This window comes from Malus sylvestris, chromosome 14 (assembly GCF_916048215.2).
Source record: "Malus sylvestris chromosome 14, drMalSylv7.2, whole genome shotgun sequence".
Classification (NCBI taxonomy): Eukaryota; Viridiplantae; Streptophyta; class Magnoliopsida; order Rosales; family Rosaceae; genus Malus; species Malus sylvestris.
In genome coordinates, this window is record NC_062273.1 from 6,736,588 (window position 1) to 6,760,526 (window position 23,939).

Here is a 23,939-nt window from a genome sequence, read left to right on the forward strand (position 1 = left end):
ACCCTACTCTTGACCTTGATCAACGATTGGCTTTTTAGTCAACTAGCTTGAGTTCTTTTAGCGTGTCGTTGAGCTTAGAGTGTTAGTCAACTTGCTTGAGTTCTTTTAGCGTGTCGCTGAGCTTAAAGTGTTGTTGAGATTTCATGGAGCTTATTGGGCTCAGCATGATAATGTGTTTTCCTCGATTGACGTGTACCTTGATTTACGTACTGATTGCATCACATTGTGTTATGCTTGTTTATTTTATGTGATTTGACTTGTGTATTGAACTTGTTATGGATTGTGGTTGATTTGTATGTATGGCCTGATGTGATGAAATGTGAGGGCTAGTAGTGGACCATAAACCTATTGTCATGAGGTTTGTTGCTTCGAGACTTATTTCACACATCGTATCATTATTTCATTTCTCTTTCGTTGAGCCATTCTAATTGTGTACCTTGTGCTTTGTTCCATTTATTGTTTCATTGAGCTTTTGTATTTTGAGAACTTGTCTCATGTCTTGTTCTTCGAGCATTGTTATATTCCTTGGACTTCTGCTCAGTTCCGTTGAGTGATTCGGAACTGGGTTTCTGCTGGGGTTCCGTTGAGTGGTCCGGTTCCTGCTCTGTTTGGATTCCATTGAGTGATCCGGAATCCCTCGTGATTTGCGATTCCGTTGAGCGGTCTGGAATCGTATCCAGCTTGGATTTCATTGAATGGTTCGATATGCATTGTACACCGTAATTTTGTTAAGTGGTCCGGAATCGTATCCACTCGGATTCTGTTGAGATGTCTGGAATCCCTTTTACTCCACGATTTCGTTGAGTTGTCTGTAATCGTATCCTGTTTTGGATTCCGTTGAGTGGTCCGGAATCTCCTTTGGTGCCTTGGTTCAGTTGAGTGGTTCAGAACCCGATGTTCATGGATTTCGTTGAGTGGTCCGAAATCGCATCATTTGACTGTTTGGTTCCTTGGATTTGATTTCAGCTTTAAAAATGTAGGCTTCGGCCGAACTATGTCGCTCTAGCCCAGCATTTCGGTGTATGGTGTGTGTTATTGATTGATGTGATTGTGGAATGATGTTGGTTATTATTGTTGTCATTATGATTAGACTCGTTGACCAATATGGCTAGAGATTTATGTTGTTCTTCATCGAATGTTCCTCGAGATGTTGCATGCCTGTTGTGTGGTATTATATTGAGACATAGTAATTTATGTGATAATTGTTCTAGTGTAGTGAATGATGAACTACGAATGGCTTGATCCCTGTTTAGGGTACGTAGGCAGTCTAACAAAAAGGTTAGATGCAGCAATAAAGTGTACAAAAAATTACTACGTAGTTGGATCATGAGTTGTGCTTTGCACATATCCCGTAGGTGGGGTATGTTAGATATACATGTAGTTGGTGACATCACGTGTCGATCCTGGACGTATGTCGAGATCAGGGCATGACACAAAGACTGGGTGCTGCACTAAATGCCACCCTTGCTTCGCTAAAAAAGCGAGATTAAATGCATGAAGATCCCGAAAGCCTAGTCTAGCCTCCTGCTTAGGCCTACACATCTTATCCTAAGACATCCAATGAATTTTACAGGTATTGGGATCACTAGTTCACCAATACCTAACCATAAGTTGTTGGAGCTCCTCACAAAAAGCTTTAGGGAGTAAAAAATTCTGCATGGCATAGGTCGGTAAAGCTTGTGTAACCACTTTAATAAGCAACTCTCGTCCCATACCACTCAATAGCTTCCTTATCCACCCATTCAACCGATTTGTAACCCCCTCCTTAATGAAGGAGAAAGTTTTCTTCTTGTTTTTACCAACAAAGGTCGGGAGGCCCAAATAATGATCATGACGATCCACTTGTTGTACTCCCAAGAATGAGGCAAGATGAACTTGCACAACTATTTCCCCATTAGAACTAAAAAAGCCACATTACTTTTATGGAAGTTTATTGCTCGCCCCAACGCTTGGGAATAAATGTCCAATATATGTTGAACTACGCCACAATCCTCCATTGTAGCATGAGTGAAGAAGAAATTGTCATCTGCAAATAAAAGGTGGTGTAGGCTCGATGCAATATCATCAATATGGATCCCATAAAACACACCCTTCCTCTCATTTTGGGAAGTTAGAGTCGATAAACCCTCATCACAAAGCATGAAAAGATAAGGTGACATGGGATCACCTTGTCTCAAACCCCTTGACGACTCCAAATATCATTTCGCCTCCCAATTAACCATGAAGGAATAAGAGACAGACGAAACACAAGTCATCACAACGCGTACCCAAGCCTTCGCAAAACCGAGCTGAAGCTACATGGCTTCCAAAACCCCTATTCTACTCGATCGTAAGCCTTACTTAGATCCAACTTGAGAGCTAGAAAACCCTCACTACCCCTCCGCCTATTATGCAAGAAATGGCCTACCTCGGCAGCCATCAGGGAGTTGTCAGAAATAAGCATGCCAGGAACGAAAGCACTATGGAAAGGAAAAATCATGGATGAGAGAATAGGCTTTAGTCGATTAGCAAGAACCTTGGCACATATTTTACACAGAACATTGCACAAACTTATCAGACGTAGTTGAGTCTCTTTCTAAATTAATTTGCTAAAATTTTACGTATTGTTTATAAATAAATGTATTTAAAGCTTATGGTACATTTGAAAATAAACATACCGACTTTTGGTACTTTTAGATTCTAAATGTACCAAGAAATAACATATGTCAGAAATCCAATTGTACCATAAAATCAAATGTACCAATATTATGGATAATCAAATACCTCCAATGAAATTGTAAAAGAAAATGTTTAATCAAATTCTTAAAGGAACAGATGGTTAAGCAACGAAAGTTTTAAAACGCACTAATGTTTTTGCCCAAAAAAAAAGGGCATTAATGTCTAATAAAAAAATGCGAAAGATGAGAGAAATTCTAATTTCCTCGTGAGAAAATCTTTGTAAATGTTCTAGCGCTTGTTAAAACGCAAACACATATTGGTATATTACAAACCTTTGGGCTCTGACTAAGAACCCTTTTGAGCCTGTAATTTTGGGTAAGGCCATTGAAGCCCGTTATTTGCTTATATTTATGAGCCATTCTTTAATTATTTATATTAATTTAAAATTTTAGAATAGGTCATAAAGTTTTAACTTTATTTTTTTATTTTGCACCATAATATATTGGAATAGTATTAGTTTATACCTTTGGAAGAATCGATAGTTTTGATTCTTGATAATGTGAGATTCAAATATGAACTAACGTGTAAGTCACATTTGCACCACATTGACAAATTACCTCAAACATAAATATTGAAAAATGTAGTTAGCCCTTGATCTTATTATGTCAGCATATTATGTTAGTACTGTGTACTCTTCATAAAACCGAACTGATGTGGTGGCATTTCATTTGGCTGTACTTGAGTTTATTACGAAACAAGTTATAAGAATAAACAACGGTTATGTTACGTACTACATCAGCCGATATAAAACATTTGAGATGATAGTTGATGCCCGTAACAGTCCACTCTATAAAAAACATTGTCTTTACCCTAAACCAGTTAAAACATAATGAAGAACACAGATGCTATTCAACATTAGACATTACAAATTTCAACCTGAGGGAAAGCATGGATCATATGGTGAGAATAGTGCAAAAAACAAGTGTTACAAAAGAGAAACAAACGGCCGGAAACACTTTTCTTCTCCTCTTCCACCAGAATGCCGGCAACCTAAGAACATGCCGGTCCCCGTTGAATTCATCATCTTCAAACAACCAATAATTCAACTACACAACACATATGATACATCCAACCCATTAAGCTGATGGATTTCCTAACAGTAATCGTCTCCACAAAAACATACAATCAAACGCCCATCCGAGACCATTTTCAGTACCATAACCAATTCCGGATGAGCAGTCAGCTTTTGCATTCTCTGTTTTCTTCTCTTAACATTGCAGTCTGATGCGATCAAGACTCTCGGAGACAGTTTTCATCCTTGGACGCAGTTCGGGATCGAGCTCAGTGCAATTAAGGGCAATGTGAAAGGCTTCAACAACTTGCTTCTTTGCATAAACTTCTTGCACAAGTACAGGGTCTATGATCTCAGACAAGGGGCGCTCATCTCTGAATGTCTTCCTGACCAGACTCTCGAGTCCCTCGCCACCATTTTCGAGCTCCTCATCTGGCAACCTTCCAGTCAAGATCTCCAAGAGCACAATTCCAAAGGAGTACACATCACATTTCTGAGTGAACTTGCTGCCAGAAACTCGGGCCTCGGGCGCCAAGTAAATGGTTGAAGAACTTGGACCAGCCATACCAGAAGCCACAATGGATTGATTCGAGTTGTGCTTTCTCGACGCTGAAGTGGTGAACTTTGAGGTACCCAACATAAGACGTGCCAATCCGACCCCGGATATGTAAGGTTGGAGATCATCGTTGAGAAGGATCTTTGTCGACTTAATGCTTCCATGAACATACTTTCGAGGGCTGTGTTCATGTATGTACACCAAACCCCTTGCGGTCCCCTGAGCAATTTTTAACCTTGCCGTCCATGGCAATGGTGGCAAAGAGTTGGTTAATTTACCATGGAGTGCATTGTACAAGCTGCCATTGCGAATGAAATCAGTAACCAGAAGTTTCTCATCATTCGCATAGTAATATGCTCTCAGGCGGACGATATTGGGGTGGACCACCTTCCCCATCGCCTCCGCCTCAGCCTCAAACTCCTTGAACCGCCACGCGGCGTCACCCTCGCTCAGCCTTCTCACGGCCACAACCGACGGCGCCGCACCAGATCCCTTCCCGCTATTCCCGGCGACCACTCTGTACGTAATCCCACTCCTGCTCTTCCCCACCACGTACGCCGATGCCCTCAGCAAATCCTCCAATTCCAACTCGAACCCCTCGTCCACCACCACGAATGTACCATTTTGCCCTTCCCCCTCATCCTCCACCACGACAGCCACCTCCTTTACCACTTTCTCTTTTCCCGTTTTTCCCTCCTTCGCCCTGCTTTTTACGCGAAGCAGCCACACCGATACCGACACTGCCCCAACCACCACCGAAACGCCCGAAATTATCGGAACCGTCACTGACACGCCGCTCCCATTTTCTCGCTGCTCTGCCCTCCGTACCAAACTCGGATCCGGGTTGAGAGGCTTTTGAACATCCTCACCTCCGCTTTTCGGGGAATCAGGGTTTTGGGCTTCCGGGCACGGAATTTCCAACGGAATCCCGCAGAGGCTAGGGTTTTCGGAAAACGCGGTGGGGCCCTGGTTCGCCAGCGATCCCACCTGAGGCACTTTTCCGGTGAGGTTGTTGTGCCGGAGGTCCAGGCTCACGAGCACCGGAATCCGCCCGTACGAAGCCGGAACTCCGCCGGAGAATTTGTTGTACGAGAGGTTCAGGGTTCCAGCGAGGGAGGGAAGCTCGGCGAGAGACTCGGGGAGGGAGCCGTTGAGGAGATTGGAAGACAGGTCGAGGTGGTTCAGTGCCTTGAGTGATCGGATTTGGTCCGGGATTGGACCCACGAGAGAGTTGTTGGAGAGGTCGAGAGAAATGAGGGCGTCGGCGTTGAAGAGGTGGGCCGGCATGGGCATGGAGAAGTTGTTGTTTGAAAGATTGAGTCGCTTGAGCGAGTCAAGGTGACCAAGTTCGGAGGGAATGTAGCCAGTGAGGCGTTTGTTGGTGAGGAGGAGGTCGGTGACTCGGTTGCCGGTGCAGGCGACGCCGTGCCAGTGGCAGGGGGTGGGATCGGATTCCGACCAGGAGTCGAGGATCCGTGTCGGGTCGGTTTCGATTGCTGATTTGAGTGCGAGGAGGGAGAGTCCATCTTGGTTGAGACAGTGCACCACTTCAGGAACCAGAAGTAGAGCAATTTGCAGCAAAAAAAGCATCATTTTTTTGTGTTTGAAGTTTTGGGAAATTTGACGATGCCACACACACACACACACACACACTCTCTCTCTCTCTCTCTACTGGTTCATATGGAGTTGCAGAGAGACCGGAGGAAGAAGAAGAAGGGGTTTTGCAGTTCTGAGTTTGAAATTGTGGAGAATTGTGTTATTCGAGGGAAGTTTGAATTTTGCTGACAAGTCTTGTTGCACTAAGCATCTCTAAAAAGATTTCAAAATGTTCAAATCAGCAATAATGATAACAAAAAATAGTATCAATGTTACCAAGAAACCAAATCTAATGTCGCGTGACATTGAATGACATTTCTTCTCCCTGCTGCCAAATTTGACAGCACCTCCAGATTTTTTAATTAATTATTAAATTCTTTTTATTAAATTTTTATTGGTTTAAAGCATTATCCTTTTTTTCTTTTCTTTCTCAGTGTAAAGAAAATACATATGACCAATGTTGTTGCACTAAGAATCTCCAAAAAAAAAAAGATCAAAATGTCCAAATCAGTAATAACGATAACAAAAAATAGTTTTAATGTTTCCGAGAAACCAAATCTGATGTCACATAACATTGAATGACATTTCTCCTCCCCTGCTGCCAAATTTGACAGCACCTTCAAAAAAATTTAATTAATTATTAAATTCTTTTTATTAATTTTTATTGGTTTAAAGCATTATCCTATTTTTTTTCTTTTCTTTCTCAATGCAAAGAAATACATATGAATTTTGATTTTATGTTTAAAATTTGCCATATCAATTGAAAAACAAAACTTTAAAAGATGTCAAAGTGCCACATAAGCCTTTAAATTTAAATTTTAGGTTTAAAATTTGAGATGGTCTAATGAGTAGTTAGCTGCAAATCCCCAATGTTTAGCATTTTTTAATTTATTTTTTTTATTCTTTTTATATGGGTATATTCAAAATACTTGGTGTTTGATCGTTTGGAAAATTAAGAACAAATTAAAACGTGATTGAAGTTTGTTTTTTTTTTTTTTTGGAAAACAACGTGATTAAAGTTTGTTTAATTTCAAACAAAACAAGCAAAAGAAGGGGGAATGAGAAGATTTGTGAATTTTGAGACTGGATATACAACTAATCCCTTTGTATTATTAGCTTAATTATTTTCAAGAAGACAAGATTGGGTTATCCTGTTCGTTCCCACCTGCAATCGTCGTTACCGTTGTGCCCAAATTCAAATTCAAGGGTTATAAAGGTAAAGTGACATTTAGAGCGTTATTTATTTGATCAAGAGTAACATTGCAACTAAGTTCAACACTGGAGAATAATATTATTTGAATCCGGAACCTCTCATAATCCTCTTTGTGAGAATCTCGAGTATAATAAATTGTGTCCGTTCATTGTATATTGTGTGGTTAAAAATTATTTTATATGATAAACGAACACGATTCACGAACTTCCGAGATCTTCATAAAGAGGATTCGTAGAGGATCCTGTTGGATATTATTTGATGCCAAATATTATGTTGCTCACTTAGGTAGCTTAGAACCACCATGGAGTGACTTAGTGGTTAAGGACGAATTTCATATCCGTATTTTACACGGCACGCTCTATGTTCTGGCGTCGATGAATCGCATTATGATGGCCAATGCCTTAGGAGCCACCAGCTGATCCTCTTATTTAAAGAAAAAATAAATTAGGTGGCTTAGGTCAGTCCTCATCTTTAGTGTAAAATATTTTTGTATAAAAAATAACAAAATTCTTATTTCACTAAGTAAGGTCGGTTTTATGATTCGTAGAACATCATTGCACTCGTTTTATGATAAGTCGTTCATTAGCTCCAAATATTCTATGTCTTTTCTTAAAGCCTCTTTCTAAGTATTTCTAAGACGACCTCTACCTCTTTTACCCTTAACCTCTAGGGGTGTGCTATCCACACATCCCATTTTACTTCTCACACACCCCTTAATAATTTCTATCCGTTGATCTTCTTCAATTCATCCAATCCGACAGTTGAAAATTAAAAAGATATGCGAGAAGTAAAATAAGGTGTGTGAATATCACATCTCTAACCTCTATCTCTTAACCGGAATATGTATAAGTCCTCGTTACACATATTTAAACCATTTTAACAAATTCTTTAACATTATCCTAAAAACTTTATCCAAAAAAGTGTTTGTGTGGGGACTGTATTGTAATTTAGTGATGGGTGTCAGAAGATCGTTTGACAATGACATTATTTACACATGCAGACAATGCTTGTTACACTTTTCAGTTTCCACTAACTAAGCAACCCGGGGTATTTATGTCAATTCATTCTAAAATTTTGAGATTCAAAATTCTAGTGGGATACTGGTCAACAGAATCCGAGTTCAAGCTCTCTCGTCTCGTCTATACTGTTTTCTCTTGTGAACACCACCCGGTGACACGTGTTGTGATCTCAACACCACTAATTTTTCTTCAATAATCCGGTCGACTCAGTAGTACGCAAAATAAAATATCAGTATTGAATTGTAGAAATATTTTTTTTACTTATTTACCAATTTAATAGATATCAAGCCAGATTATCGAATAGTCCGGGCAATTGAAGACTTATCCCAACACCTCCAGAAGCAAATACTACTCCGAAGTGCCTTATGTAGGAATTTAATAAAATTTCACCGTTTTTCTTTTAACAACGTTTTATACAAAAACACTCATAAATCTCCACATACAAATGAGGAAAAACAAAAATTTCAGTTTTGTGTAACCCGAGCCTACAAAAACAATAAAACAGAGAGCTGTCTTTTCAAGTTCCTGGTTTCAGGATCAAGGTATTAACGGTCGAATTTCGGTCACATTTGACCGGATTGTGCTCGCTTGAATCGACACGAGTTAACCTCCATGTCCGGCCATGTCGTACTAGTCTGTTCGGAGTATTCCTTTCATTATTGTGTGCGTGGTGCAGCCAGAACTCAAGAAGAGATTTAAACTGATGGCAATACTCGACGGAGAAATCTTTGCCAGCGGATATTTTTACAACTCCGGATTCATCAGATTGTTTCGACAACTAAATAAAAAAACCCTCACCCTCCCTCCCACACATGATAAAGTTAACATAAACTATAGGTATTTTGGTTGTCCATGAAAAGTGTCGTACCAAAGTTGAAAAACCGTACTCAACCCTCCATCTGTAAATCAGCAAAAAAATCATTTGAACTTCCCGAAACACGATCTTTGCTTGCATTTTTCTTCTTTGTACCTGCAGAAGACGGTCATATCAGTTAAATACAACACAGAAGAATGTTTTCCGGTTACATGATTATTGTGCTTGGTTTTGGAGTCAAACGAAATTCCCTATTTCTCTTTTATCAAATAAACCAACCTTTGTTAGACTTCGGAGGATTCATATCCATATCCATATCGTCACTATCGCTGTCCTCTGCAGCTGCTTGAGGCCTTGATGTATTTGTAGAACCTTGCAATAATTCATCCATATCCCATAGCTGCATTAAACGATTGTCAATAGTAAATTCAAAAACCCAATAAAATCATCACTAGAAAATAGGTTGGAAACTGTTTAACTCTAAGAGAAGTGATATTTGCATACAAAGTTAAAACTTCATAAACTAGAATGTAAGCGTGAATTAAGATTGCATCACAGAACCATAAGTGCAACGGGTTAAAAAAGCATTTTCCACAATAGACAATAGTATATTGAGCACAGAGAGAGAGAGGGAGAGAGAGAGAGGGACACACCTTCAACATCTGATCATGTGCTATACTTCCCAGAAACTTTTTATCATAGGAGAAAGCTACAAAAGCAAAAAAAAAAAAAAAAAATTGTTAACCAAACACAGCCCAGGAGATAACTTGCAGATTAATGAGTCCTAAAAGGCCAGAGTATAAAAGTGAAGAGTTACAAATAATAAACAAATAAGAAAATTTGATTTTAGGTTGATGGTAAAGATTCAACAATGAGACCATATTGAACTCGGATAACTAGACCATATTGAACTCATGATCAATGAGTTCGCTGCCATAATGTATTTTCTATGAATTATAAACTGATATGTATCCTCAACTTCCTCAAGACAACAATAAAAGTGGAATAAAGAAACACGTTTTGTTTACTCAACCCTCCAGAAAAGAAAATAATGCATTACCGAGACCCTCAACTGGATAGTCTGAGTGTTCTGCAATAGGTTGGATGACTCTGTTGGGTAATATACCTACTAGGCTGAAACAAATTTGTGTGAAATCAATCTTAACGATAAAAAAGTTAAAGAACAGTTGAAATATTATGAATCAATTCTGAATGCAGTTTCACCTGATAAGTCCAGTTTCCGATCCAGTGATCAACCTATCTTCATCAAGCTGACACAAGAAAATTCCAAAATGCTTCAACGAACAACAGTCGTACAAATATCAAAAGCCAACATATGTAAAATAGATATATGACCAACTCACCTTCAACAAAACATCCACAGAATTCGGAGAGAGATCAACAAATCGATCACTGGAATTTGAAGAGTCATCCAGAAGAGAAAATCAGAAGTGGGAGGGAGAGAGGTGCAATAGAATTGAAAGTCTTTCCTTCATGCTTATAGACAATATCTCTTACAGTCAAGTACATTTTTCAATTTTTCACACATGATTAGAAACTAAAATATAATATACCTGCAATCCTTGAAACAGCCCCATGAATACAATAATAGATTCCCAATATGTGAGCTGCAAACAACTTTCCGACCATTCTGATCAAACCAGCATGAAAGGTTAAGAATAACTGGAAGAAATCATAAAATCACTGGGAGAAATTCAAAGGGAAAGGAGAAAGCAGTGAACCTTCATGATAACCACGGACAGTAGCTCCTCTTCTGAAAATTCAGATTGAGCTTGAACCTGAAATAACCATAGAACCAAATTTGGAAATCTTTTAGTAATCCACTATGAGCATTGAGCATGTATTCTATGGAATTTTAGAAAGAAAAAAAATCTTACTTTATTTCTTCGAAGATTGCAAACAGAAAGAGTCCCATCTCCACTTAACAATGCAAAAGAAGAAATATAAATAAACAACTCTTGAGCGTATGTTATTTGCCGCAAAAGTAAGGAATACAATAATAATGGGAATGCAGGACTACCTAGTTCCTAGGAGTTTCATGGAATCAGCTGCAAAAGTCATATCGGAAATGTACTCTTCATGAGCTTTAAAAGTATTGCAGCAAGATTGTTGCCTGGTGTCCCACACCTGAGCAATAAGCAATGTCAAACACATGATAAAACCAACGAAAACAACAGTAAATGAGGCACAAGTAACATAAAATGACCTTAATACAGCCTTCGTCATCACCAGAGGCCACCGTGGACTCGGTCAAATTGATAAGCTTATTGACCGCAGACCTGCATCAGATTAAGGTAATGTTTAGGATATGGCCAAAATAAGAATTCCTTGAGAGCTGACTAGTTACAGAGCAGAGAGAGAAATAGAGACCCGTGAGCCTCGTCGAGGCGAGCAATAGAAGCACCAGTTTCCACATCCGTAGCAAGAATTGAGCAGTCGGGAGATCCCGTCAAAATGGCTAACATTATCGTCCATGAGTAGCTTCTTATCAGCACAACTAATTACGGTATGGCAACAATATCAAATAACTAAAAAAATCAAATAAAACCTTGGCCATTGTTGATGAACCGAACAGCTCTGCAAGATTCACTGTGTGCATGAACTTCCAACACCCTAATATCATATTCATCTTAGTCATCACCACAAGTAATTATAATTATATAAGAATACAAAAGAGTAATTAAGAAAAAAGGCCAGAGGAACTTAAAAAGTAATGACCTTTGTGGTACGGAATCAGATGTGTATCGGTACAAGTGAAGGTCGCCATTGATAAGACCAGTAGTGACCAACTGCTGCGATGGATGAAAATCAATGTCAAACGCCAAGTGCCCCAAATTTATCTCCATTCCTTTATTACTTTCCTCTTTCTTTCTCACTATACGCAACGAATGATCGGTGCCTAATTTACGCAAGAAAATATGTTCGTAGGCCCGTAGAATGTTGCAGTTTCTACTCTATAGTTTTCTCAATTCAATCCAGAATCCACTCCAATGTTTGAACTAGACGATGGCTTTTCTACTAGGAAAAAAGAAAACAAAATGCACACATTACAAGTTGCCGTCGAAACCAACCCGAATAGCAACATGCACAATTAACCACAAAACTGACACAAATTCAACTAGAATATGTGTAAACTCAAACACAACAAAATTTCTAAAATCCAAAATAATCAAATAAACTGAGAGTAATCATTTCAACAAACAGCTCAAACCATAAAAAGTAATATAATTTGATATCCAACTAATTGGGCCTCAAATTTATGCAAAAGATGTCAAAGTTTTCAAATTAGTAATGGTAATCACAGAAAATCAAGAAAAAGATTATTGCCGAGCAAGATGAAGTATAACTTACAGAGTGAAGAATGAGACTGAGAGAATGAGGGAAAGCTGTGGAGGTGGTGGGGCGATGAGACCGACGGATGGAGAGAAGAAGAGGAAGGAGGAGGAGGAAGCGGTGCAGCGGCAGGCAACATAGGAAGAGGCGGAGGGGTTTTGAGGGGACTTAACGAAGGTACAAAACGTAACCACTGTTTATTTTTCGCTGGTATCCGTTTGGGTTAAATGATTTGAAGGCCCATTTTCGATTCCAATCCAATATTTTGAAGGCCCACATCTACTTTCAAAGACACTATATTTTCGAAATTAAACTACATAGGTTGCAATTTTACTTCAATTAAATCCAACGGCTAAAACGCTTTGCAGCACCGAGTAGTCTTAGGCTACACACCCCATAGATTGATTGATTTCATGTTAAAATAATTGTTTCAAAAACAAAACTCCGCTAACATGTTGGACCTTTCAAACATGTTAAAAGAGAAGTGTGAAAACCGCTAAAAGAGAACCATGGATTAACTTCACGCTTTAGGTATGAGTTTTTCAATTTTGACCTTTCAAATGGTTAAAACATGCAATTTTGGTGTGCATACAGCTAAAAGAGAAGTGTGAAAACCGCTACTCATTCTTTTTTACGCCTCGGATCAACTTTTTGGTGAATTGAAGTTTCTACTAAAAGCGGTTACAGTTAAAAAGAAATTCTTATGTCCTCCATACAGAAGCAGCCAAGACATTCTGTTAAACAACATTAAAAACCAAGAAAAAATGACTTCAAGTACAATATAAGATGAACACGTACATCATAATGCTATTGAGTTGGACGTCATTCCTTTAAGGATGTTGGTCATTCGTCCTACTTTTTGTCAAATACATATACTAAAGCCTCGATCTACCTCCGCTCCTTCCGGGAATCTGCAACGCATCATAATGGCCAAAGCCGTGGTAGAGAACTCTGATCGGGTTGTCCCTGCCGTATTCTTGCCCGTACTCGGCAATGGTTATCAAGCCACCGGCCTTCTCATCGTACATGTATACTGTAATTGGCATCCTACAGTAGCCAATGGATTCGTCATTCCAATGTCCAACAATAGAAAGCTCCGTAATAATATAGTTTTCAATACTGATGTGCTAAGGTTTTTTTCCGCTGGGTTTTCGTAGCAATGTTTATTGTGGATGAACTATGTTCCTATGGTAATACAGTTTTCAATACCGATGTGCTTCTGTAACTATACTGGCGAGCGTGAAAACGCAGGGAGAGGACTTACCGGAGAACATGTGAAGCCATGAACAACTCAGGCTCACCTCCCCATACATGTGGCTTTCTTATTTGGGAAACGTAAGTGTCAAAATCGCCTTCAACAAACCTGTCACATTGTACAGACATCAAATACAAGTCCATCATCAAAAACTTCGAATAACTTGGAAAATTATGTAAATTATGCTGGTGTTGGTTATCCATATGCCTTCACCGCAAAAGCATCATGCACTCGGAACGTGTTTTCACTTTTTGCTTCATATATTGACGCCTTACCAATAGGGAGAAAAAGAAGGGTGGTTCAAATAGAGAAGAACGGGAATGAGAAAGATTGGGGAAGGAAGAAGAAGAACAAAAGGGAGATCTAGGACTTCAGTAATCCGCCGTCTAAAAGAGTTGCATCTTCGCTTGATTATACAAGTCAACCCAAAATCTGCTCGCTCTCCCTAATTACATCAAACTCCCCCAATCAAATCCCTAAAGTTGTGATTTCTCCCTCAGATATTATCCTCCACATATTTGTATACAGAAATATGACATGCAATTCTTCTAGGATAGTAAAAGATGGATAGCATATATGTCATTCAGAAAGGAAATGTAATAGAGCACACGAGGTTGTCAAAACATCAGTTAAGCTCACAATCAGAAAACTCACCATTCGGTTTCTTCCCTCCTTTTGATAAATTCATCCGCAACCTATAAATTTAACATACCAACGCATCAATGACATTAAAATATCCATGGGCAAAAGTAGATAATTCAGTATCAAGATTCTTTCATTATTTTCTGGATTTATGGGCTTTGGCTTAGGATATGCACGGAATGGACTGGAAAAGGTACAAAGACATACTCTAGCTCTCAAGCCATCCGCTAATTCTCTCTGAAGGCTCTCACCGGGAGCTGATTTTCCAGCTCGTAAATGAGCCCCATGAGCAACTGAACGGAATAAGCACCTCCCGTCACCAGGTATTCCTGTGCCATATAGAGATCATTAAACACCGGCTAAAACTTACAGGATTCATCTGTTGTAAAAAGACATTATGAAAACTAAGAAGGATGCCTACTCACCAATGATAGAATAGTCAGTGTAAACCTTTTTCCCATGAGAAAATTTTACATATGACAAATCACTGTCCTCTTCCTTATTGTCCTTGTGAGCTGCTTGAGCATGCGCTGATTCAGAACAATTACAGACCAACAACCCAAATAATAAGCCAGAAGAGGCGCATCCTTGTGGGCAAGATACACGGCGCACATTACACTTGATTTTGGGAAGCATTCCTTGTCCTGAAACCAAAAGCCTGGTTTTCATACCGTGATAGGTAAATGAAATGTCAAAACGTCGCTTATGAGGCCCTCCAGCATTAACTGTTAATGAACGTGAGTTGCCTATTTCCTTGGAGAAGAAAGATTTGAAGCAGCTTGCATAGGATGTTTGGCCAATACTGGATGGACGAGTCTTGGAGTTAGACAAACGGACAAACTTTGTTCCCGACTTCCCCGTCTGCAGGGCGTAACAACATGAACTTGATGCTCCTCGTGACACCACACTACAGATCGTACTGCTCATCTGCATTAGGTTACAGTCACTCAGGCAGACAGTAGTCTTCGGCGAATGGTTAATGGTAGGACAAACAATTGCATTCGCATAGCCTAAGGCAAAAGAAAAATGTGAACTACTCGTTAGTATCATTATGTAACGAATATAGAAGCGCGAGTTTGCAATTGAAATCAATCTAGACAGGGAGATGAGATCGTTAAAGTTAAAAAGTATTAGTAACATTGGAAACACAACATGCAGAACTTCTTGCAAAATGGTTTATCCCTGCACGATCAAGTTATCTTCATATGTTATGAAAAGCATAACGCCAGAATTGTAGTATCGATATATCTCAGGTCGAAAGAGAATAAGGATCTTGGCCAGATCAGTACCCCACTTAGCATTTGGTTTTCGTGAAAAGCAGAAGACTGAGCTGAATTTGAAACTGAACCCGAGATCTGTTGACTTAGTTATCAAACCGATCTTCAAAATCTCATTACGATTCGGTTTGTCAACCCCAAAAACTTAAGCAAATGGCAAGTAAGAAGGAATACGCAGATCAAAAGGAAGGGACATCAAAGTTATGTAAACCATCACATTACCTTGGTAATCGAGATTTAACTTCATGCCATTTCACATCAACGGAGATCCTCCCTACCAGTTAAACCCGCGTTATAGAAACACACACATGGCAAAGGATTTTCATACATGAACTATAAAACATCAACATTCAATGAAAATATACAAGAGATTATAAATTTAACATTTTTATACTATCAATTAGAAACTACCCTAATTTCAACCATACTAAACAAAGCTTTCAATCCTTAGCGGTATCGCATAACGCAAAATAAGATTCAACAACAACAAAATACCCAACAATTCAAATTTTCACATAAGATTCTAATTCTAATTCCAATTCCTTAGGCTTAAATTATGAGGATTATAGAAACTGGAAAAAAAAAGTACCTGCTGGGATTGCAAATGAACAAAATAAAGAGGGAAACTATTTAAGAGAAAAGCTTGTATGTACAGGAGAGGAGGTTAATACGTAAATGGATAATTCCGGAGAATTCCAGAAGGGAGAGAAAGAAGGTTCTGGAAGTGGAAGGAAGAAAGGAATACCTGCCAATTGCAATGCATCAATCAAACAAAAGGCATTACTCAATTAACAAGCAATGAATATATGAAGACATGGCAATTTTTGTGTCGGACCCGGTGGCTTCTGGTTGCTACTTGTCAGTTGTCACTTCTCAGTTGCTTTTTGCTGTGTTTACGGATAACAGGGTCGACCGGACTTGGGCTTATGGCTTTTCATATGGGCTTTTGCTTCACATGTTTGATTTCTAATTTTATCCAGCTTTGTTTTCTTAAGCATCAAAACACAATAATATAGGACGATTATATTTACACCCTCCAAATTACTTCTCTCATATCTTTTTAATTTTTTAATATTTTTCAATTAAGTGTTAGTGGTGTGTAGAAAATATTAAAAAATTAAAAAGGTGTGGGAGAAGTAATTTGGGGTGTGTGAATATAATTTCTCATAATATACGGTTGAGATTTAATTAACTAAACGTTCATTGGTGAAAAATAACGTGCAGAGAAGAATCGTGTAATCGCATTGGGAGGGGGTTCGAACTCGCAAGGGGTGAGCGCACTATATTGATTAATTAACATAACTCACGTTTTTGTCAAAAGGAAAATTTTATTCGAATACATGATTTGTATTTCTACACCAACTTACTTTCTACACGCAAAGGAGGAAAAAAGACAGTATTAGTAATTTCCAATTCCAACCAAAATGCCAATTCCAACTTCAAATCCATTTTTAGTGGTTACTAAATGTATTTTTTTAATCATTTTTTTTTTATTTTTTGTTCTGAAAATAGCTATTACAATTGTGAAAAGTAGATAATATAATAAATAACAGTTTAAATTTAACATATTGAGTATAGAACAAAATTTAGAAAAAAAAGATCAAATTGTAAATAAGTTTTCAAATTTAAGTTTTATGTTTACAATTTGACATCTTCTTTAAAGATGCTCTTAACACCATTGAAAATAGACTGGTGAAAAAACAAGAGAGATCAATCAAAACACCAACACATTAACAATATTAACAAACAACAAAACACAGTTACTAGGGAGAGATCAATCGTCTTCAGTTTCAAAATTTGGCTTGAATTTAATTTTCGGTTTTAATTTCTTGAAGAAAAAAAAATTCAAAACACGGTTACTAAAGAATTGAACATTAAAATGGTATCAAACTAGCTTTCAAGTTTTTCTGTCAAGTGGAAGACATTTTTTATCAAAGGAAAACTAATTAAAAGAGCTTGAAAACTTTGAGTTTTAATGATAAGGACAAAATTAAGGGTAAAGTGAATAGTACCAGGATTGACTTTTTAGTGTAAAAATGTGGTTTTTCGTTAAAGTGAACAGTACCGGATGCTTTTCGTTAAAGTTCCCTTTTATCAATCATACCTTTATAATGCTAAAAGAAAAGTGTAGATAAAAAATGAGTCAAAGACCACTTTCCTTTTAAAAAGTTTGAGTTAAATATTATTTATAAAAAAATCTAACAGAAATTGTATTGAGACTATTATTTAGAGGAAAGTGTAGAAATTCTCCTTTAACTTTAACTCAATTGGAGTAATGATCACTTAACTAAAAATACATTACCATTGGTCCCTTAACTCATCAAAAAATGTTGTTATGGTCCTTTTCATCAGCTTGGTTTGAACTTCGGTCAAAATAAGTTACGACGTCACATGACACGCCCCAACCTAGATATCCAAATGACACATGGATGGCACATGCTGGGCACCACTCGAGAGTGACGAAAGTTATGAATATATGAATTTGTGAGGACATGAGGGGACATGTAATCCAAAGTCATACAACAAACAATAATCACAAGGAATATGCAAACCCTAAGAAGCAATAATAATAATCCAAATTAAACATGAACAAAACAGAATGTCCAACGGCCACAAATCCTAAATAAAAGATGTACAAATATGTCCAGAGCATACCACTAAACGGAAGTACTAGTGAAAGGTAAGACATCAAGTTACAATTATTCATAATGAAGCCACACGTAAGTGGAAGAACGCAAGATCACTGGTAGAGAAATGCCTCGAAAATCGGGTCGTATTCCTCGTCACTATGTCCTGAAGGGGGCGCAAAAACAAAAAGGTGAGTGGACCATAATTTATACTAATACTAATAATAATAAAACCGATTTCTTTCTGAACATACTAATCCCCTGTTTTGAAAACGTATATAATACTACACAGTAGGTTTTCTGAAAATTCTAACGTGCCATGAAAACATTCGTAGATAATAAAACCATATCTAAAAGTGGTATCAAAATAGCCCAAAGGCAAATCAGAGAAAGCTCGTAAACCCAAAATAATAAAGTACTCAACTAGGGGTGTCATAGTCACCCGAAGACACAACCATCATCTGAAGGTGAAGATGTATGACACTAGGTTACGCCAATGAAGAACTAGGGTAAGTCCCATCACCCGAATGTGAAGTTGCACGACTTTGGGCTACACCAGAGAAGAAATATATATATCCTCAACTGTGTCCTATGGCCATAAATGTATACATACTCATGTTGTGTGTATGTTCTATATGATAACCCACTAGATAAGCACCAAAAACGTATCTCAAAAACTCATACCAAGCTTAGCATTTAAAATCTCGTCAACCAAAATCATAAACAAGCCATAAATGTGATTCCTCTAAATATGCCATTTTATAAACCGTAAATGGGCAGGCCATAAATATTTCGTAAAAACAATATAAATAATCATAAGCTCTCCGTAACCATAATTATAGAAATCCGTAAAACATATTATAACTCATTATCAATTCATGAAATATGAAATGCATGCAAGCCTAATATTTTATAAAAATATGCAATTTAAGAAGGGGTCCATTCACAAATATTCTGGTATCGGGAAACTGCTCGAACTAGGGAGGACGGGGTCACTTCCAACCTATGCATCCTTAGGAGACCCAACAAAGATCGAAGTTGGCTAGAAAATAGCTGGAAGGTGGCCAAATGATCACGGATTTGGAAATTTCCAGAAATGAATAGTGACCTTCTTTGTGTTTTCCTTGGCCGAAAATAGCGAGAATTCACCAGAGAAAAATGTTGCACAGTGATGACACTATGCAGCACGGGGAAAGAGGTTTTAAAGTGGTTTTTCTTCTATTTTCTGGTTCAAGACTTCACTAAAGAAGCTAGGAAGGGTGGAGGTGTTGAGTAAAAATTGTACACAATATGTAAACAAATAATTCACTCGACACAATTTCACCCTCGTTCATTTTTCCAAAGAGGGTTTTTATTAATTTGAGTTCGACCCATTATAGGCTACGCGCCTATTAATTACAACACTTCTTTTGGGAAATGAATACCCTTTGATTCTAATATGAATAAATCGTAACTTGGGGATTTGGATGTTTATTTGATTTTGTGACTACACCTAGGTAGAGCCCTAGATTGCCTACGTACCCTCGTTGAGGGATCAAGTCACTCGTAGTTCCTTATGTGTTTTGTTGGAGTTTGATGCCTTGTGTAGTTTCAGCTCATACAGGTAAAGAGCAACTGATGCTTTGTGCAGTTTTAGCTTATGCAAACGAAGACTTTAAGCTGTTGGAGCGGTTGATGCCTTGTGCAGTTTTAGCTCGTGCGGGCGAGGACTTTGAGCCATTGGAGCTTTTAATGCCTTGTGCAGTTTTAGCTCATGCAGGTGAGGACTTTAAACCATTGGAGCTGGAACGCAGCTTTGTGCCATTTGAGTTTTGTTGCGGCTTCATGCCATTTGAATCTTGTTGCGGCTTCGTGCCTTTTGTGTCTTGTAAATTTAATGGGAATATTTGTGATGAACCCACTATTACTTTGGTATTTGACTTTATCTTGGTGTCGTGCATCTCAGACTTCTTGAATAAATTTAACCTTGACGGATGCCATATTCATAAAGCTTACATGTGTAATATGGAAGAGCTACTCTTTTTTTTCTCTGGGTTCCATGTGGGTGGCATTCCTATTTAATTTGAGGTAATTGTATATAGCAAACTTCTTATTTCTTCCCCCATTTTTTAATATTTTTTTTTTTTGAACTTTCAAACCCATTTGATATGGGACTTTGAACCCGTTTAACCCAAGACCTAAGCTTCTTTCCAATCTGACAACAAGCTTTACTCTTTATTTTTTATGACTTTAAAGGTTTCCAAGTTCTAATAGAACTTGTCTTCCCATTTCAACAACTTGACTTCCAATTTCAATAGCCTCATTTCTTCTCCACATGAGGTGTAAGGTGCGGATTTTATTCACATCCCTCCCCCTCTTGCGAGATGGCTTTCAGCAAAAATTCCCATTTTTTTCTTGGCTCCAATACACGTGGTTTTCCTCCACAAGCAAGAATCAATTCTGATATACCTGGGCTTCCGTGGATTTCGTATATTTCGAACCTCCATTTGGATTGGGTAACCGTTGATTTCCAAGTGAGAATGGGTAAGGTTTGTTGGAGCTCATAGCCTTTTCAAATTTCTTCAATTTACCATTATTTCCGCCCTTAAATCGCAAAGGCTTCTTCTTGTGCAGGTCCTAAACTCTTTTATTTTTCTGCTGCATTGTTCTTTTGCTCTTACTACCCGGCTTGTAATTCTTTTGTGGAGCAAAAATTCAAAGCAAAAAGGAGGAGAAAATAATCAGCAGGTCACCCCATTTTCATTTTTTTAAAATGTTTTGGGTTTGATTTGGAGTGGGTTAAAACTTTGAATTGCAACTGATTGGTTTAATTATTTCGTGCATGAGTTTCTGGCTATAATATCTATTCGATTAGTTGTTGGACAAACTATTTTGTAGTATTTTGAAAACAAGTGTTGATTCTTGGCTTCAAAGGTGAGAATTGCCCCCCTAAAATTTGTAGTAACGCACTCTTCATGTCTGCCATACTTGATTGGGGTTTTGGTGCGTTAATGTGTAATTATCACTTTCCGGCATCTCTGTTTCCATATAGAGAATTATTTGACTGATCTTGACAGTAGGCATTGGTCACCATTTTTGTGCTCTCATCCATGTGTTGTCTTTGATACTTGCCATTCTTTCTCCTTAACATTTGTGCAAGTGTTGTTTTTGATACTTGCCATTCTTTCTTTCCTTTTTGTCTTGTAGCATTTGACAATTTCATTTCAAAGCCTTTGGTCAAAATTTTGACCCAAAAATGATCGCCACACTTAAGTCCTTCGAATGACACCTTCCTCATTTCTTTTACTTGTCTTTATCAAAAGTTGAATTAGGGGACTTCCTTTTGTGGAATTTAGACCAAACATGAGTCGGTCAAGGGAATAAAGTTGCATTTGGCTTCTTTTCCTTTGTCTATTTGTCTACAAATGCATCCATTTATTTCATTGGACCTCAAAGAATGACTTTACATATAAGACTTGGCTTCCTATGTCTGCTCCTTAGCTTGATTTTTCTAACAGATGGCAATTAGAACTAACCTTACCCCAACATAACAACAATGTGAATGACATTCATGTTATCTAGAAGTCTTTTTCTTCTTCCTCCTTTTCTGGAATAATCTTTTAAAGTATAGAACATTTAGGAAAATGTCATCTACTTGGGGTATGTTGTTCTGCTTTTGCCAACAAGCTTCTGCATAGTTGGTGATCAAATGAATAAAAGGTTGCCATCCATATTTGGAGTTGAACAAAACTTGCTCTTTTTTTTTTTACCCAAATCCATTGCTTGTTGTGACACTGATTGCTGCTTTCTTTCTTGATATGGACATCAACCATGGACCTCTTTAGATTTGATCAAGGAAGAAAATATCGGTAATATCGGAAATATCGGTAGTCCGAAAACACGGAAATATCGATGGAAATATCGGGATAATATCGATATCGATAAAAATTACATGGAAACCACGGAAATTGTAAGAAAAACTTGGAAATTTTTATTGAAACTTTGCAGGATGTTTATTTAGTCAATTATCTATTAGTTTATTACAAAAAATTGGAAGGAAATGCATTGCATGATGGATTTAACATTATCAAGTTGATTATATAGCGAGCTGACAAACATTGTGAGTGTAGAAAATATGTAGAAATTAATGAAAGAAGTCTAAACACACCATAATCATTTATATATAATGAATTAGTACAATATTTTACACTTTATACATTGTATGGTAAGATACATGAGTGACTTAGTACCACATAGAGTTCCTATGAGGTTCAAAATTTTCACTATTTTCATCATCTCTATGTGTAGAGTGAGTGTATTTTGAAGAGTAGTTAGCAACCATGACAATGGTTTTCAAGAACCAAAACCCAAAAGTCAATAGGAAACCGAATACTTCGGTATTTTTCGGGATTACCAAACAAATGGGATTTGGAAACCAATCCCATATCGAAAATTTCGGTATTTTTCGAGATGGGATTCCCGAACTTCAGGATGGTTTTGGTTTGGGATTTTTCGGTTTGGGTTTGAGACTTTTTCGGTTTGGTTTGGGATTTTCCGGAATTTTTTCCAGCCCTACCATGTAAGTGACCAAATAAAAAATAGAAAAATTAAAAACCACATGCCATTGGCTAAGTAATTAATTGACACAATTTAAAATATAATACCACGAAAAATTTGGAAAATGTGCAAATTTGTTTCTTGTAAAAAGAATTCAAAACAAAAGAATATATATAAATATTGTAGCATATTATCACAACAACATAAGTGGTATAGTGGTTAAGGCGTTAAGGAGTTAAGTGGGAGGGGTTCGAACCCCTCTATGCTCAAAATTGAGACTTTTCAAAATTTTCAGGAATTTTTGGACTAATATCGCGATATTATCGATAATATCGCGATATTATCGATAATATCTCGATATTTTGACGAAAACTCATTGGATACTCATTAAAATATCGGTAACTCAAAAAAACGAAAATATCGCCGATATTTTGGATATTTTCTTCCATGGATTTGATCGGAATTTCATGGGATTATTTCTGCCACTGTCAGTGGGGAGTTGGTGGGTTGTTCAGAGTCTACATCTCCATTTGTTTGGTGAAGGAGAATGTCAAGCAAGGAGACAAAAGCCAAAAAAAGGCTAAAAGAAATATTAGAGAAAAAGAACATCATTTGCCGTGGATCTTTTGTTTGTTGTTCCCCCCTTTTTTTACTTGTTTCTCTGCAGTGGTCTCTACTGCAATGTTTTTTTTTTTGTTCTTTCTGCAACATAATATCAAACAAGAGAAAAAGAATAATTTTAATAGAACTTGTTTCATACCTGGTGATGAATGTTCTTCTTTGGATCTTGATTCGAAAGCACAAATGGTTGAACTCCTTGTTTTCTTTTTTGGCAGCACTTCGTTACTTTTGGTATTTTCTCTCAATGTCTCTCTTATTTTCTGCAGAGTATCCCCTCTCTTTTTCTGTCTTCTTCTTGCTGCAGCTGATGCCTATTTATAGGCATCCTGGGAAGACTCTAGAGTTTTTTACGTGTAGGAGATGGAGGTCATGTTTTCTGCCACTTTCTTTTAACCTCTTTCACCTTCTTTTGTTGTAGAAAAGTGGGGAGCCCCCCCTCTTTTGCATGTTTCCCCCTTTTGCATGAATGGATTCACATCCTGTTTACTTTTATCATGATGTATTTTTTTTAAATTTATTTATGGATGTTTGACTTGTATGTAAAGCCCATCATCATCTTTTGGGTTGAATTATAGTTTTGTTTTGCCTTGTAGTTTGACCCAATTTGTATGGACTCTATTTTTTTTATGTTGTATATTTTTGTTGTTCAACAGGAGGGTTGGTGGTATTGATCGTTTGTTGATGCATGAGTGTGTGTGT

General features: G+C 37.7%; 3 protein-coding genes and 1 long non-coding RNA gene across 8 annotated transcripts; 1 reads left to right on the forward strand and 3 right to left on the reverse strand.

Annotated features, from left to right (window-relative positions):
• Window positions 1–3,483: 3,483 nt before the first annotated feature.
• On the reverse strand, window positions 3,484–6,098 carry LOC126598613 (receptor protein kinase-like protein ZAR1). The gene has a single exon (XM_050264978.1). The coding sequence runs from the start codon at window positions 5,877–5,879 to the stop codon at window positions 3,927–3,929; it is 1,953 nt and encodes a 650-aa protein (XP_050120935.1). The 5' UTR covers window positions 5,880–6,098; the 3' UTR covers window positions 3,484–3,926.
• Window positions 6,099–8,488: 2,390 nt separating this feature from the next.
• LOC126598412 (WD repeat-containing protein 55-like) lies at window positions 8,489–12,472 on the reverse strand. Of its 2 annotated transcripts, none has more exons than XM_050264781.1 (15): window positions 12,301–12,472; window positions 11,668–11,964; window positions 11,498–11,562; window positions 11,320–11,407; window positions 11,156–11,228; window positions 10,970–11,076; window positions 10,827–10,869; window positions 10,671–10,727; window positions 10,503–10,579; window positions 10,293–10,341; window positions 10,153–10,199; window positions 9,989–10,062; window positions 9,582–9,637; window positions 9,208–9,328; window positions 8,489–9,084 (listed from the first exon to the last, which is right to left on the reverse strand). In XM_050264781.1, the coding sequence occupies exons 2-15, from the start codon at window positions 11,793–11,795 to the stop codon at window positions 9,002–9,004; spliced, it is 1,068 nt and encodes a 355-aa protein (XP_050120738.1). In that variant the 5' UTR covers window positions 11,796–11,964; window positions 12,301–12,472; the 3' UTR covers window positions 8,489–9,001. The 2 variants fall into 2 exon arrangements, with proteins under 2 accessions (XP_050120738.1, XP_050120737.1); XM_050264780.1 differs by having other exon boundaries at window positions 11,668–11,967.
• A 542-nt stretch (window positions 12,473–13,014) lies between these two features.
• Window positions 13,015–16,349, reverse strand: LOC126598413 (OVARIAN TUMOR DOMAIN-containing deubiquitinating enzyme 4-like). Of its 4 annotated transcripts, none has more exons than XM_050264782.1 (7): window positions 16,202–16,349; window positions 15,679–15,730; window positions 14,605–15,189; window positions 14,387–14,508; window positions 14,192–14,232; window positions 13,547–13,645; window positions 13,015–13,329 (listed from the first exon to the last, which is right to left on the reverse strand). In XM_050264782.1, the coding sequence occupies exons 2-7, from the start codon at window positions 15,701–15,703 to the stop codon at window positions 13,158–13,160; spliced, it is 1,044 nt and encodes a 347-aa protein (XP_050120739.1). In that variant the 5' UTR covers window positions 15,704–15,730; window positions 16,202–16,349; the 3' UTR covers window positions 13,015–13,157. The 4 variants fall into 4 exon arrangements, with proteins under 4 accessions (XP_050120739.1, XP_050120740.1, XP_050120742.1 ...); XM_050264783.1 differs by lacking the exon at window positions 16,202–16,349 and adding an exon at window positions 16,046–16,195; XM_050264785.1 differs by lacking the exons at window positions 15,679–15,730; window positions 16,202–16,349 and adding an exon at window positions 16,046–16,195.
• A 4,065-nt stretch (window positions 16,350–20,414) lies between these two features.
• LOC126598419 (uncharacterized) lies at window positions 20,415–23,865 on the forward strand. The gene is made up of 3 exons (XR_007614822.1): window positions 20,415–20,606; window positions 20,697–20,810; window positions 23,507–23,865. It is a non-coding gene; the product is annotated as an uncharacterized LOC126598419 (long non-coding RNA).
• Window positions 23,866–23,939: the final 74 nt, after the last annotated feature.